Here is a 16,135-nt window from a genome sequence, read left to right as displayed (position 1 = left end):
GTCTGCTCTTCTTTTTCTAGGGCTTTGAGCTGTAGTGTTAAGTCGTTTATTTGTTGATTTCTACTTCTTTTGTTGAAATAAATCTTCCTCTAAGTACTACTTTCATAGTGTCCCAGAGATTTTGATATGATGTGTCTTTCTTCTCGTTTACTTCTAAGAATTTTTTAATTTCCCTCCTGATGTCTTCTGTTATCCATTCATCATATAATAGCGTATTATTTAATCTCCAGGTATTGGAGAAGTTTCTGTTTTTTATTCTGTCATTTATTTCTAATTTCAATCCATTATGATCTGATAGAATACAAGATAGTATCTCTGTCTTCTTGTATTTGCTAACAGTAGCTTTGTGGCATAAAATATGGTCTGTTTTGGAGAAGGATCCATGTGCTGCTGAGAAGAAAGTGTAGTTGTTCTTTGTTGGATGGTATATTCTATATATGTCCGTTAATTCTAAATTGTTGATTGTGTTATTGAGATCTATGGTTTCTTTATTCAATTTTTGTTTGGAAAATCTATCCAGTGGTGAGAGAGGTGTGTTAAAATCACCTAGTATTATTGTGTTGTGGTCTATTTGATTTCTGGAATTGAGAATGATTTGTTTGACGTACATGGATGAGCCAGTGTTCGGGGCATAGATATTTATGATTGTTATGTCTTGTTGATTTATGCTTCCCCTAAGCAGTATGTAATGTCCTTCTTTATCCCTTCTGACTAGTTTTGGCTTGAGGTCCACATTATCTGAAATGAGGATGGATACTCCAGCTTTTTTGCTGTGTCCATGTGCGTGGTATGTTTTTCGTCATCCTTTCACCTTTAGTCTGTGGGTATCTCTTTCTATGAGATGGGTCTCTTGCAGGCAGCATATTGTTGGACTTTTGTGTTTAATCCAATCTGCCAGTCTATGTCTTTTGATTGATGAGTTTGGGTCATTAACATTCAGGGTTATTATTGTGATATGATTTGTATTCCCAGTCATTGGACTCATTTTTGTTTTTTGACATGATTTGGTTTCTCCTTTATTTGGCTATTCCTTTAGGCTAGTTCTTCCCGTTGCTGATTTGCATCATTGTTTTTCATCTCTTCCTCATGGAATATTTTGCTGAGAATGTTCTTTAATGCCAGCTTTCTTTTTGTAAATTCTTTTAGCTTTTGTTTATCATGGAAGGATTTTATTTTGTTGTCAAATTTGAAAGTAAGTTTTACTGGGTATAAGATTCTTGGTTGGCAACCTTTTTCCTTCAGGGCTTGGTAAATGTTGCTCCAGACCCTTCTAGCTTTTAGAGTATGGATTGAAAAATCTGCTGATAATCTTATTGGTTTCCCCCTGAATGTAATTTGATTCTTTTCTCGCAGCCTTTAAAATTCTGTCTCTATTTTCTATGTTAGGCATTTTCATAATAATGTGCCTTGGTGTGGGTCTGTTGTAATTTTGTATATTTGGAGTCCTCTAAGCTTCTTGTACCTGGTTTTCCATTTCATTCTTCAGATTTGGGATATTTTCTGATATTATTTCATTGAATAGATTGTTCATTCCTTTGGTTTGTTTCTCTAAGCCTTCCTCAATCCCAATAATTCTTAAATTTGGCCTCTTCATGATATCCCATAATTCTTGTAGATTCTGTTCATGATTTCTTACCATCCTCTCTGTTTGGTCAACTTTGTTTTCAAGATTAAATATTTTTTCTTCAATGTCTGAGGTTCTGTCTTCCAGGTGTTCTATCCTATTGGTTATGCTTTCTATGGAATTTTTAACTTGGTTTATTGTTTCCTTCATTTCAAGAATTTCTGTTTGTTTTTCAGTATCTCTACCTCTTTATTGAAATGATATTTTGCTTCCCATATTTGCTCTTTTAACTGTTGATTGGTGTGATCGTTTAATGCCTGCATTTGCTCTTTCATCTCCTTGTTTGCTTCCCTGATTGTTTTAATTGTGTACATTCTGAACTCCCTTTCTGACATTTCTTCTGCTGTGCTGTCATTGGGTTTTATTGATATAGTATCTAGGTTTGTTTGGGACATTTTCTTCCCTTGTTTTCTCATATTGGTCAGATATCAGTGGGACTCTGAGATATTGCAGATTTCCTCTTTGGCTTATAGTGTCCCTGTAGATTTCCAGTATATCACCTCCCAGCCTTCAGTAGCCTGAAGTCTTGGAGGAACTTGATAATGCAGTGCTTCCGAAGAAAGCTGCCCCCAGCCCGCTACTGAGTCTAGGGCTGGGGGCTGGTTCTGTGTGACAATTCTCTCACTGGGCGGGCCTGCTCCTAGAAGCTGGCTATAGACAGGGCCTGCCCTGGCCTGAGGGAGCCAGGCTGCTAGGGGAAAGCCTCTCCCTGTCCTGCCTTGGTCCCAGATGCCGCCTGTAGGCTGGGGCCCGCCGCTGGTTCCAGGGCTTGGGGTTGGCTCTGTGCGGAAAAGGTCTCACTGGGCGGCCTGCTACTAGAAGCTGGCTGTGAGTCGAGCCTGCCACCAGAGGGAGCAGGGCTGCTTGGGGAAGTCTCTGGTTGCCCTGCCCTGCTCCGAGAAGCCACGTATGGGCCGGGGCCCACTGCTGGGTTCAGGGCTTGGGGTTGGTTCTGTGTGGAAAAGCTCTCACTGGGCGGGCCTCTTCCTAGAAGCTGGCTGTGGATCGAGCCTGCCACTGGCGAAAGCAGGGCTGCTTTGGGAAGACTCTAGCTGCCCTGCCCTGCTCCGAGAAGTTGCCCCTGTCCGGGCTGCCGCCCGGGCCGAGCCTCACCTGGTGGGAGACACTCACCCAATGGCTCTATGTTGGTCTGAGTCTCTCAATACCTCCCCTTCTTGAATCCTGGGTTTTGGAGCAACAGGAGATGCAGTCACCCTCTAGTCTGCCATCTTGGATCCTCCTCACTTTATTCTTTATATATCAGGTACTGTGTAAAATGATGGAGACCCACTGGTGAGCTTGACAGTCCTTGTCCTTATGATGTTTTAATTCTAGTGAGATACAAAGAAAACTAATCTGATGGTACAGTAAGAACAGTAAGAATGGTTCTTTTAAGGAAGCAAAGATAGTGGCAACAAATTAGAGGAAGCATAGTACACTCAAAGAAGTTGAATTGGAGAATGAAGTGTGACTGTGGGGAATGGTGAGCAGGTCAGATTGTCCAGGACTTGTGATGTACTTTAAGATTTTCACTTCTACCTCTCTCCTCATATCTCAGTGAATATGTGCTACTGGTATAGTGATAGTACAGGGAACGTGAATATAAAGATGCTTTCCAAGGTCACACAATTTTTTTTCCTGTATATCACAATTTAATATCATGATTAATCTCTTCATTAACTTTTTTATTGTAGATATTTACAGTCATATGACTCTCTCTAAATTGTGTACTCCTGGAGAACAAGGATCGTGTCTTATTCATTTCTTTATCACTGGCATTTAATAGTAACTCAATAAATGTTGAAAAGAGTTATTTGACATTAGTAAAGTAACAACATAGTTGTCATATTATTTGAAAAACAATTTAGGTTTTAAACAAACGAGCTTACAAACAACTGTGAATTTAATATTACCTGTCTTTGGGGGAAAATTACTAAGTGGTGTAGAAAAATTCGGGATATTTTAGTTTATTATGAGAATATTCACAGCTTAACAGAAGGATTCAATACAGAATTTGTCAACTATGTTTAGTTGGAAATGTTTCTTTAATTTATAGGCACATGAAGAAGATCGAAGAAACTACTCTGAACTTCAAATTCGATGTCAACGTTTGGCCTTAGAATTAGCAGACACGAAGAAGTTAATTCAGCAAGGTGACTACCGTCAAGAGAATTATGATAAAGTCAAGAGGTAAATAATTAAGATGGCTTCAATAGTTGTTCTCAATTTTGACACAAATCACAGTCACTTGAATTCTCACTATCAGCATTGGTAATTGTATTTTGTTTGTCATACAAAAGCATGTTCTATTTTTATTTGTTCTTTTTATTTTGTTTAGAAGTTCCTGCTGTCTTTTAAAATGAAAAATAAGATGGGAACCCCACAAAATCCCACATGTATAAAGATTTTTTAAATGTTATTTAATAACCATTTTTATGTAATAAAATTAAATTCTTCAGTTTCCTCCCACCTACCTATTTGGAAGTGTTTTTGAGCTGTTCCTTTGTAACAAAAAACACTCACTCTTTAAAAAAAAATATTCTGAGAACATGTTTCCCAAATACTTTGCTACTAAGTAAATATGGCAAATATCTTCCTTTAACTGCAATATACTTTTCTATTGTTTGTACAGTAATAAACCACTCTTTATCTGTATGTTCCTAGGTAAATCTCTCTTCATTCTGAGTCTTAAGTTTTGTCATCTGTGAGGTGGTGCTAATATATATAACTGTATTATGTAAATTAAACTCAAAGGTGTAAAGTTTTAAAATATATATATCATGTACATGTATTTGGAGTGACTTTGTCCTAATTGTTCACTGTTATATCTATTGGCACCTTAAATAATTCTTGAATTATAATGGTCACTTACTATTTTGTTAAATGAATGGATGGATGCTTGAAGCTGTATAATTTAAGTTATAAATTATTTAATATCACAAGTGACTTTGCAAAGATTTAGCTCTTTAACATTGGCATTTCTAGTCCCACTGTGACTGACTTATGGTATTTATTATTGTTATTGTTATTATTATTAGTCTTGCTATGCCAAAATATGGTAATTTTTGGAGCTTCAAATCTATGAGATCTACACTTGGTGACCTTCTGAATAAAGCTGGATTTCAAAAGAAGCATTATATTTTATTTTTTACTAGGTTTTTTTTTAATTGGTGCATCATAGATATAAATAGTATAAGAGATGCATTTTTAAAATGAAGTAGATTGCAATGGTCAGATAATACTTTGGGTTGGTATTTTGATGCCCTGTCTTCCACTATAAATCTGTAGCAATCATAGATAAAATATAAAAAGACAAAACTAACAAGTATAGTTATCAGAATAATCCAGAGGGACCATGAATGAAGGATAAATGAAACAAGATGAGTCATGAGTTGATCCTTATTGGATGATGGGAGTGTGGATGTTCATTATATCATGTCTATTTTTATATATGTTTTCATTTTCTATAATAAAAACCTAGGAAAGAAAAATATAGCCTTGATCAAAAAGCATGATAAGCATTTTCATGTGCTAGAAATGGAACAGAAAAAGAAACGAGGGATTCAAACTGAACTTTTTGGTTCACTCAGTAAAGTGGTTAAAAGAAAATGGACAGAGGGATATGCCCTTGATAATTCCATGTGGCAGTTAAAAATCATTAAATTACACCTGAATGTATCTTTTTATTATTCTTTTAGCAGTTCCTCTCCTTCTGGCATAGCATACTGTTCCCAGTTTTATGTTGTCATTGCTTCAGCCCTTTCTCTAAGGCGTCCTCATTTCTTTCAGTGGGTGATGCTATTTAGAGATTAAGATTTGGGTGCTGTGGTCATTACCACATGGGTCATAGTTTCTTGAACCTTTTAGTAGGCTAAGGCAGTAGAGGGAGGAAGCTTAATAGGCATGGGTAAGATTATATTGATGCTTCTAGTTTCAATTCAATACCTCTTTAAACAGTAACTGGTTTAAAGAGATTCCAGTTGGCTAAGTATAATACAGTACAACCTGAATATAAAAGTGAATATAGACAATAATGAATTATAATCCATTAATAGAACAGGAATCCATGAGGGTATGCCAATAATAAATAAATAAGGAAAGAGAATATGCAGAGTAGAATGCCAACTAGTAAGTGTGTATGCCTATTAGGATGACCATTTTGTAGCCTTATTAATATTTGATTGATAATCATCAATGGAATCTAAAACCTTTGGATAAATTTATGTTAGGGAACAGGATCTGTATACAATCTAAATGAGTTATTAAAGAGCTGGTGAAAAAAAAAAAATTCTTTTAATGGCTCTCTCCATGCAGTGCCTGGAGGTCAGTGAAGTGCACGGCACTACTTCTGACTGCAGAGGAGTAGTTGCATTAGCAAATCAATTTTTCTGCTCATTTTTAAAGATGCCTGTTGTAGATTTTGATCCAATTCTTAGATTTAGTGTTCTGAGGAGAGAGCTAGCCTGAAAATAGTAGTTAGAATATCTGCATAATTATAAGCAGTTTGTAAATGAAATGGTTATAGGAGTGTCTGCTTACATATGTGCTGTGCAATCTGAGTGATAAATTATGAGGAACTTTTTGACCCTAATTGAACTGAAAGCCTAGGAGCTATACAAGTTCTTTAAAAGTTTTGGCTTCAAGTTAAGATTCAAGATGATTAATGAAAAAAATACCAAAGTATACCTTAAGAAAATTTTATTATTTTCTTGATGGTGTAGGTTTCATATTTATTTTAAGTTTAATAAATTGATATTTATCTGAACAAGTTTTTGAACAGAGGCTCTTCTAAATTGAAAATATTGTACATAGTTCATAAAGTAGCACCAGCCTGAATGTGTCTGTTCAGTTTCCTGAAGATGCTCACTCTAGGGGGTGATTGGGGATATTGCTCAGTAGAGCAGTTGCCTAGTGTGCCCAGGACCCTGGGTTTGATACTCAGCAGCACTGTAAACAATAATAATAATAATAATGATGATGATGATGATGATAATTATATGTGTATTTGCATTTTATTTTAATAGTGAACGTGATATGCTGGAACAGGAAGTATTTGAGTTCAGGAGAAAACATGAAATACTTGAAGCCTCTCACATAACTCAAGCTAAAGAAAGAAGTGAATTATCAAAAGAGGTAAACTTATAAATAGAATCACTTATATTTTATTGTATAATATTAGTGGAAAATAGCCTGGGGTAAAATTATAAGAGAGACAGTTTTCCTTTTTGATGTAGTTGCCAGAAAAAATAGACTTTTAATAGCTCTTTTTGGATAGACAATTGCAAGGTAAGAATTAGCCCTTTTTGAAAGAAGAGTTTTTATGTGGTGAGAGAAAGCATGATGAAAGAAATGAATAGAATCAACCTGGAAGAGTAAGGCTGCATTTCTCTGGACATTGTCTCTATATACCCATAGGTGGCCACCTTACAGCAGACAGTTACTTTACTACAAAAGGATAAAGAGTATCTCAATCGCCAAAACATGGAGTTGAGTGTGCGCTGTGCCCATGAAGAGGATCGCCTTGAAAGACTTCAGTGTCAACTTGAAGAAACCAAAAAGGCTAGAGAAGAGATGTATGAAAAATATGTAACATCCAGGCAAGAATTACATTATTTTCCACAACAAATAGATATAAATTAGCACCATCTTTTGTGGGAGAACTCCCAGTTTTGAGGAAGATGTATACTTTTTAAAAAAATCTATAGAACAATATTAAGATAATGTTCTATTTTGTTTCCTTATATTCTTTCCTAGTTGATTTTTTTAAAAACATTGTGACTTTCCCCATAACACCAAAAAATTATTTCTTTTAGATAAAGAGATAAATACTAAAACTGTCTTATGACATAATCTTTTAAATTCCCTGTAACTAAGATTTCTTATAAGTATATTTTGAATGAAAGTGTATCTCTTCCTGTACCATTTTGAAGAAAATCCAAGTATGCTGATGATTTCCTGACTGTGAAACATAAAAGAATGAGGGGGCACTGTTGCATGTTATTTTATGTACCAAGACCTGGAATCACACTCCCTGCATTTCATTCCTGCTTCCTCTCTTCCTATAGATGTATATAAGCTACTAGAGATTCTTTAAACTAATAGCCCTTATAATTCTTGAGCTATTTATTTTTATCAGTGCATCAAATAAAGTTAAAATTTTAATTTTTAACAGTCACATGTTCATAATTTCTTCCTAGGATTAGTACTTTTTTCCATCAGTTTCTGCTGGACGTTACCCTATGTAATATTTTGACATTCCTGAAAAATCATCTTGTGTATGGTTGTTATGTATAAAAAGAAACAATTTATAAAGTCAGAGTTATTTTGGTTTTGTATTTTTGTTAACATTATTTTTGCCTTCATATGTACCACACCAGATTATTATTTTTAAATGAAGGCTCATTCTGTATGCCTTCAGTTTTCAAACTTCATCCATATGCATTAAAAACTATTAGTAAAATATTTTTGAAGATGAGTAAGTATCCAACAGGACTTACTCACGTAGTAAGTATACCTCTGAAGCAGTATGTTTGACAGGTTGTGTTCTTACGTGCAACTGATTTGGAATAGCATTTTGGAGAATTATAAAACTTTATATCTAAAATTAATACATTTTCCAATCATGGTATATAGAGCATATATGTATCTTGGTGTATCAAGAGATTTAAATCTTATTGGACAAAAGCCTATTTATTTCATGAAAGAAATTCATAGATACTACTTTTGATTCCTTGCAGAGACCATTATAAAATGGAATATGAAAATAAACTACAGGATGAGCTAGAACAAATCAGACTGAAAACTAATCAAGAAATTGAACAGCTTCGAAGTGCTTCTAGGGAAATGTATGAACGAGAAAACAGGTAAAAGAAAACAAAACTGGTGTAATATTTTATTTGTCTATGGAGGTTATAGAAGTTTTATCAAAATTAAATACCATTTCTGTAAGACATGTCTTTTTTTAATGCCTAAAGAAAACTTGTCATAAATTAAAATATAAATAAAATTGGAATATTAAAATTCTAAAAATCTTTGATAACTAGCTTAGTATAGGGTTACCAGACTTTAGACCTTTTTACTCTGATATTCCTATTATCTCAATTTTTTACCCAAGGTTGGGTTTATTTCAAAATTGTAAAGACATATATGTTATTTTTTCTTATACATAAGCAATTTTAGGCTTACAGTAAAACGTTTCTCCTTTTTAAAGTTAAAAAAAATGCCTTAAAAGCAGACATTTTGCCAGGTGCGGTGGCACATGCCTATAATCCCAGCAATTCAGGATGCTGAGATAGGAGGATTATGAGTTCAAAGCTAGCCTCAGCAATGGTGAGGTACTAAGCAATTCAGTGAGACCCCTGTCTAAATAAAACACAAAATAGGACTGGGGATGTGGCTCAGTGGTAAAGTTCCCCTGAGTTCAATCCCCAGTACCAAAAACAAACAAACAAAAAGGCAGACATTTTTAAAAAGCCAGATAAGCTGAATATATCTCACAGCACAGATTTCTTCTTTAAATATTCACATTTCGGGCTGGGGAGATAGCTCAGCTGGTAGAGTGCTTGCCTCGCAAGCACAAGGCCTTGAGTTTGATCCCCAGTACTGCAAAATAGATAGATAGATAGATAGATAGATAGATAGATAGATAAATAGATAAATAAAATTCACATTTCAAAAACTGGTTTGAAAACATTAAAAAACTGGCTAAACTTATTTATAATTGGCAATGACTAAAATCACCTTATCTTTGAAAGAGCATGTAAATGACACGGTAAATTTAAAGCTACGTGCATTTAACAATCAAGTGTATGGTTTTAGCAGTCCCCTAAAGGGTCTTAAGTTGTTGCGGCAGTTGTCACTGAAATGATCACTGTACCAGGAACAGCTTACTTCACTAATAGTGGACTATTGACATCCCAATGTTCTTTTCCACAGGTAGTTCCTGATTTTCAGATTAAGAGAGAAGAGCAGCATAGCAGCATTTAAACATCCCTTGCATATGGGGTGTACCACAGACTATACAGGTCATTGACAAGAACCACAATATGCAGAATAGTAAGGCCAGTTCCTTCTTATGCCACCAAAGATAGCACACAGAGTGAATACAAAGTACAGAAGCATAGTGACTGTTGCAAATAGTCTTGTTGTTTCAAACATTTTCTTCAGCTGCTTCATGGATCCCATTAAAAAGAATGTATTGGCTAATGCAGCAAGATTTCCAAGTGTAAAACATTGTAAAAAAGCTTTATGCCACTAGGAAGCCACCAGTCCAGTTCCCAGGATAGGGGGAAAAAAAAAAAAATGCCAGCTACAAAGCATATGATAAATCATTTTATTTTAGTGTTGAACCTAAGAGAGGAGGCATCCAGGACCTGCATGGTCAGGCCCTATTCCTTATAGTTTTGGCCACTCAGGACCTGCCACAGCTTCTCCACAAACTGCATCACTAGCCACTCCATAATCTCTTTGTACTAGGGTAACTTGTGTTTTGCCTTTCCCTCAGTTCAGATTAAGGACAGGGATCAAAAGGAAATTAGAGCCGGAAATAGTGGCACACACCTATAATCCTAGTGGCTGGAGAAGATAAGGCAGGAGGATCATGAGTTCAAAGCCAACCTCAGCAATTTAGTGAGGCCCAGTCTCAAAATAAAATATAAAAAAGGGCTGGGGATGTGGCTCAGTGATAAGGGAACCCTGGGCTCAATCCCTGATACCAAAAAAGAAAGAAATTAGAGGGTACTAAGTCATACCAGTACTTCTTATAGCATACCAATAATTTCTCCTAAAAACGTAATTTAACTGCTGGTCCTAAAAAATGTTGTTAGATAATCTTGAAGAAATATTTTTATTCACGCAGTTATTTTGGGACCAGTGCATATGTACTGGTTCTCCTAGTTAGTGATTATCAACTTTAGGGAAAAATTAATGCTACTTATTTCAGTGGCAGGGTTTTTTATTTTTTTAGTTGCACAGAGTTTATTTTGACATATTTATACAAACATGGAGTATATCAAATTCTAATTAGGATCCAATTGTGGTTGTACATTATGTGGAGATTCAGTATGGTATATTTATTTACTATTTAGTCTTTTTTTAATGCATGACAGTAGAATGTTTTTCATATGGCATATTTATATCTGTACATAAGAAAGTTAAGTCAGATTCATTCCACTGTCTTTCCTATTCCTATCCTTCCTCTCTTCCCTTCATTCCCTTGTCTAACCCAATGAACTTTTATTCTTCCCCTCCCAACCCCTTGTTGTGTGTTAGCATTGACATATCAGAGAGAACATTTGATCTTTGGCTTTTGGGATTGACTTATTTCACCTCATATAATAGTCTCCAGATCTGTTCTTGTATTAGCAAATGTCATGAAGTCATTCTTTTTTGTGGCTGAATAACATTCCATTGTGTGTGTGTGTGTGTGTATACATTTTCTTTATTCATTTGTTGAAGAGCACCTAGGTTCCACAATCTAGCAATTGTGAATTGAGCTACTATAAACATTGATGTGACTGTGTCATTATAGTGTGCTGATTTTAAGTTACCAAGGAGTGGGATAACTGAAGCAAATAGTGGTTCCATTCCAAGTTTTCTGAGGACTGTCCATACTTTCTGCTTTCCAGAATGATTGCATCAGTTTGCAGTCCCATCAGCAATGTATGTGTGTACTCTTTTCCCCACATCCTCACCAACATTGATTGTTGCCATTCCGACTGGAAATCTCAGTGTAGTTCTAATTTGCATTTCTCTTAATTGCTATATATTTGTTGACGGTATTTATTTTTCATGTATTTGTTGACCATATTTTTTCTGTGAAGTGTCTCTTTAGTTCCTTTGCCCATTTATTGATTGCGTTATTTGTTTTTAGTGTTAAGTTTTTTGAATTCTTTATATATCCAATGCAGTTGATTTTATATACCAACTTTACAGTTAATGTGGCTTTTGAAAGTTTATATTTTAATGGGAAAAATTTTTTGGAGTGTCCTTCATTGTCATTCTAGTTTATTGGCACTTCTTTGTGGGATATTTTGATTGTTGTCAGGAATACTTTAAATCAGACTTAAATAATCTTTAATTAGCATGTACATTCCATTTTCACTAGGAATATAGTAGTAGGACATTTGGGGTTTCGGTCTCTTCATTCCAGAGGGAAAAGCTACCCTATGCTATAATATTTATAAGATGACCTGTACTATAAAAACTACATACATAGAATTATCCTTTTGGGTGTTAAGTGGCAAAGATTTTTTTTTTTTTCATTACTGTTAAATTGTTATTTTAATATAGCTTTGGGGGAGAATTATTTAAGATAATGCTGAAATCTTTTTAAGTAGTATGATTTCACTCTTGGGTTTCTTTTGTGAAAATGATTATGGTGATAAGGGACTAAATATACAATTTATAATAGAACTTTTTAAAGATATTTACTTGGTACTTATGAGTTAAATGAAAAATCAAATCATTATTTTCCTCATAAATTTAGTATGCATAGATTATTATCTACCTGTTAGATCTTTTTCTACAGGTTTATATAGAATTATATGCCCAAGGAAATTAATACAGACTTTAACTACTGAAGACAAAAGTAATCATGCCCTTGCTGCCTGCAACAGATATTTAGTGCCTAGTCTCTTTTGCCCCTTCTCTCTAGTTCTTTCTCTCATTTGGTTAAGAGTTATGATATAGTCATAATTTAGGATTTTATTTACAATGAAAATAGCAAAGAATGTTTTATTATAAAAATTCTGAATGATCATTGATTGCCATATTACCAATAATCACATTAAGTATATGCTTTGACCACCAGCAAAGCAAGGATAAGGAAATATATATATATCTATATAAGGAAATATATATATTTTATATATAAAATATATCACATTAAATTTTTTAAAAGTAATGTTTTTATTTTTGTAAAAATAGAAATACTTCTGGGTGTCCTTACACTTAGTTTATATTTTAGTGTTTGAATTTTTAATTACTAGGCAGAGCTCCATAATCCTTTGTGAGTAAGCCATCTGAAGTTCTAAGCTAACCTTCATGTTTTTAATCCTAAGAATATATTTTTCAAAGTAGTTCAAAGAAATTTTAGACCACTGTGTAAATAACATTATTTTTTTTGTTTAGTTACTATGTCATGATTGTTTTCTTTTTTGATCTTGCATGTATATATAAAATATAATAGATGTTCAGAAAAAATTTTAAATATACACTTAATAATAACTATAATTAAATCACTTTACCTACCATCCAAATCAGGAGGTAGAAAATGCAGTACAACAGGAATGTTCTTGAGTTCCTTCCTGCTTCACTCCTACCTTCCATAAGGACAAATACTTTTCTGACTTTTTTGTTATGTTTTGGTATTGTGGTGATTGAACCCAGAGGTGCTTAACCACTGAGCCATATCCCCTACCCTTTTTATATTTCATTTTGAGGCAGGGTCTCACTAAGTTGCTTAGTTTCACTAGGTTGCTGAGACTGGCCTTGAACTTGCGATCCTCTTACCTCAGCCTCTCAAGTTGTTGGTGTTACAGGCGTGTTCCCCCATGCCTGGCTCTGACTTTTATGCTAATGATTTCCTCGATTTTCTTTAGAATTTTTTCATTTGTGTTATCAGTAAATAAGCATTTAAACATTTCTGTACAATATCATTTAGTTTTTCACATTATGTTAGTATCATATAAATGGAAACATGCTGTCTATATATATTTTTTTGACTTATTCACATACCCTTATAATTTTAAGATTCATTTGCTTTTGTACTTAATTGTCTCTTTATGTTCAAAACAATGCTATGACATTTTAATGAGTGTCCTTGCTTAGGGCAGAAGGGTCATCAGGAGATTGGAGAGAAATGCATACAGATCAATTTAATAATTTCAAGGCAATTCTTAATATTTTGCAAAAATTTGCTTGGTCCCAGCCATATATTAGGAAAGAAGCATCCTATACCTTGTGCCCACACTCTCTTAGTGTTCAAAATGCAGACCCAATGCTTAGTTTTTATGCTAAGCTTTAAAATGTTAGAAAGCATTATGTTTACTCTCTCATGTAATTCACAAAGCAACAAAATTTTCTTATATAGCAAACATTGATTGAGGCCTCTATATGCAGTTATGTACGAAGTGCCATAGATAAAAGTGATGACGCTTACCTTTACAAAGCTGGTGGTCTCATGGAGGATAAATGCAGAGAATAAATTATTATAGGTATGATTGATAATGGAGAGTATGACTGGATAAAGATTGGTATCCCTTGTGCATCTAACGAAGCCTTGGTAGGAAACACAAAAGACTTCCTGGAGGACGCCTGTGTAATGACCAAGAGTAAGACTAGAAATTAAGGAAAGGAGAGGGAATGCAAGACCAGCATATATCAAAACCTTGGGGCAAAACAAAATGAAAATTTTTTAACAAACTGAAAATAATATATTATGGTTGAAGCATAAATTGAAAGGCAGGAAGTTATAAGAGATGAAACAGAAGGGGGAAATAGAGATCCAAATGATGCATGTGTAAGACCTGTGACAAACAATGGGAAGATTTTAAGAAAAGGCATGATATGTTCTTGTTTTTTATCAAAAGATTACTGCTATATGGAGAATTAGATAGGAAGGACATAAGATGTAGGTAAAGAGGCTACTTTTAGAAGTTGTTTCTATTATCAAGATGAGAGGTGATGATGGAACTGAATAATTAGTAGCAGAGATGGGCCATATTAGAAAAATGTTTAGGAAATAGACCCAGTAAGACTCAGTGACTAGATTGGATTGGGCAGATAAGAAGTTGCTAAGGATGCCATGTTTCTGGATTGGGTAGCTGCATGGATGGTGAATATAGTTTTTAAAATATTAAAAAATACAAGGTTTTAGTAGGAAAGCATAATTTAGTTTCTTTGGAGTGCCTGTAGGATATGGTGATGAAAGATATGATTCATGTTCAACATATTTTAATAATTAGGGAAATGCAAATCAAAGCTGCACTGAAATTTTATCTTACTCCAGCCATCAAGAATGCAACCAATAATAAGGACTGGAGAGGTGTGGAGAAAAAGGAACACTTTTACATTGTTGGTAGGATTGCAAATTAGTACAACCACTATGTAAATCATAGAGGCGTGTGTGTGTGTGTGTGTGTGTGTGTGTGTGTGTGTGTGTGTGTGTGTGTGTGTTTATAGCAGCACAATTCATAATAGCCAAACTATGGAACCAACCTAGGTGTCCATCAAGGGATGAATGGATAAAGAAAATGTGGTATACATACACAATGGAGTTTTATTCATCCATAAAGAAGAACAAAATTTGCAGGAAGATGGATGAAACTTGAGAACATTATGTTAAACAAAATAAGTTAAAGTTAAAGGTCATATGTTTTCTCTCATATGTGGAAGCTAGAGAGTAAAAAGGAAAAGAAAGGTAGGGAGAGTCCAGAGGAAAAGGATGGGAATGAGAAAAGGATTAGGGAAAATACCGGAGAATTATGTTGGCCAAATTGTTGTATTGTGCATATGTATGAATGTTTAACAACAAATCCCATTATTATGTACAATTATAATGAATCAATAAAAAATATTGAAAAAATGATTCTGAATTCATTAGGTGAAAGATCTGGATATAAGAGACACCAAGGAGATTGTGAGTTCAAAGCCAGCTTCAGCAAAAGCAAGACGCTAAGCAACTCAGTGAGACCCTGTCTCTAAATAGAATACAAAATAGAGCTGGGGATGTGGCTCAGTGGTCAAGTGCCCCTGAGTTCAATCCCCAGTACTGCCCCCTAAAGAGAGAGAAAGAGAGAGAGAGACTGACCAGTAGTATAGGTAATATTATTTCTCTTTTACAATAAGTACTGTTAGTTCTGTGGTTCAGTTCTCTTGTGGATTTTATGGACTTTTGTTGGCTGATCTAACCTTAAAGTTCAGAGGATCATTTCTATGCTAAAATGCATGGTTATTCCTAATTATTTAGCCACATAAACTTTGCTGTGCAATCATTTTGAGAATTTCTTAATTTTTTAGTCATTGTTCTTTAAAAAAAAGTTTTTAAAAATATATGGTGGGCTGGGGAGATAGCTCAGCTGGTAGAACACTTGCCTCGCAAGCACAAGGCCCTGAGTTCGATCCCCAGTACCGCAAAAAAAAAAAAAAAAAAAAGTATGGTATCAGAACATACATCTACATATATTAGCCCCTTTTCTACAAGACGGTTAGTAGAGGTAGCTTGGTAAAGCTGTGATAGAATAGCCAACAGAGCCATTTCTGGAAGCAGATTTTCTTGTCTCCATGGTTGTTCTGTTCCCCAATATACAACAGAATACCATTTAACTAGCCGATCCCTAAGTTTGGGGCTGCCCTGGATTCCCCAGCCAGCCACAGGACATAGAATGAATCCCACAGATGTTGATTCTCACAAGGACAGTTGCCACCAGGTGGTGCCAAACTGCAATCTGAGCCTTTGCCAACAGTTAGTTGTACAAGCTTGCCTTTATAATTTTAAACTTAGTAATCTAA

General features: G+C 34.8%; 1 protein-coding gene and 1 pseudogene across 2 annotated transcripts in view; one reads left to right on the top strand and one right to left on the bottom strand.

Moving 5' to 3' along the window:
• PIBF1 (progesterone immunomodulatory binding factor 1) overlaps positions 1–16,135 on the top strand; it is a 227,033-nt gene that overhangs the window by 40,471 nt on the left and 170,427 nt on the right. The window contains exons 6-9 of the mRNA XM_079138952.1: positions 3,681–3,814; positions 6,649–6,757; positions 7,040–7,221; positions 8,362–8,487. Coding sequence (XP_078995078.1) covers positions 3,681–3,814; positions 6,649–6,757; positions 7,040–7,221; positions 8,362–8,487 — 551 coding nt within the window. The remainder of the gene's footprint in view (positions 1–3,680; positions 3,815–6,648; positions 6,758–7,039; positions 7,222–8,361; positions 8,488–16,135) is intronic.
• LOC306660572 (vesicle transport protein SFT2A-like) lies at positions 8,495–12,443 on the bottom strand (annotated as a pseudogene). Its single transcript has one exon. The product of its transcript is annotated as a vesicle transport protein SFT2A-like (transcript).

This window comes from Sciurus vulgaris (assembly GCF_902686455.1).
Source record: "Sciurus vulgaris genome assembly, chromosome: 4".
Lineage (NCBI taxonomy): Eukaryota > Metazoa > Chordata > Mammalia > Rodentia > Sciuridae > Sciurus > Sciurus vulgaris.
The sequence above is the reverse complement of the archived record's forward strand: the minus strand, read 5'-3'. Positions and strand labels throughout refer to the sequence as shown.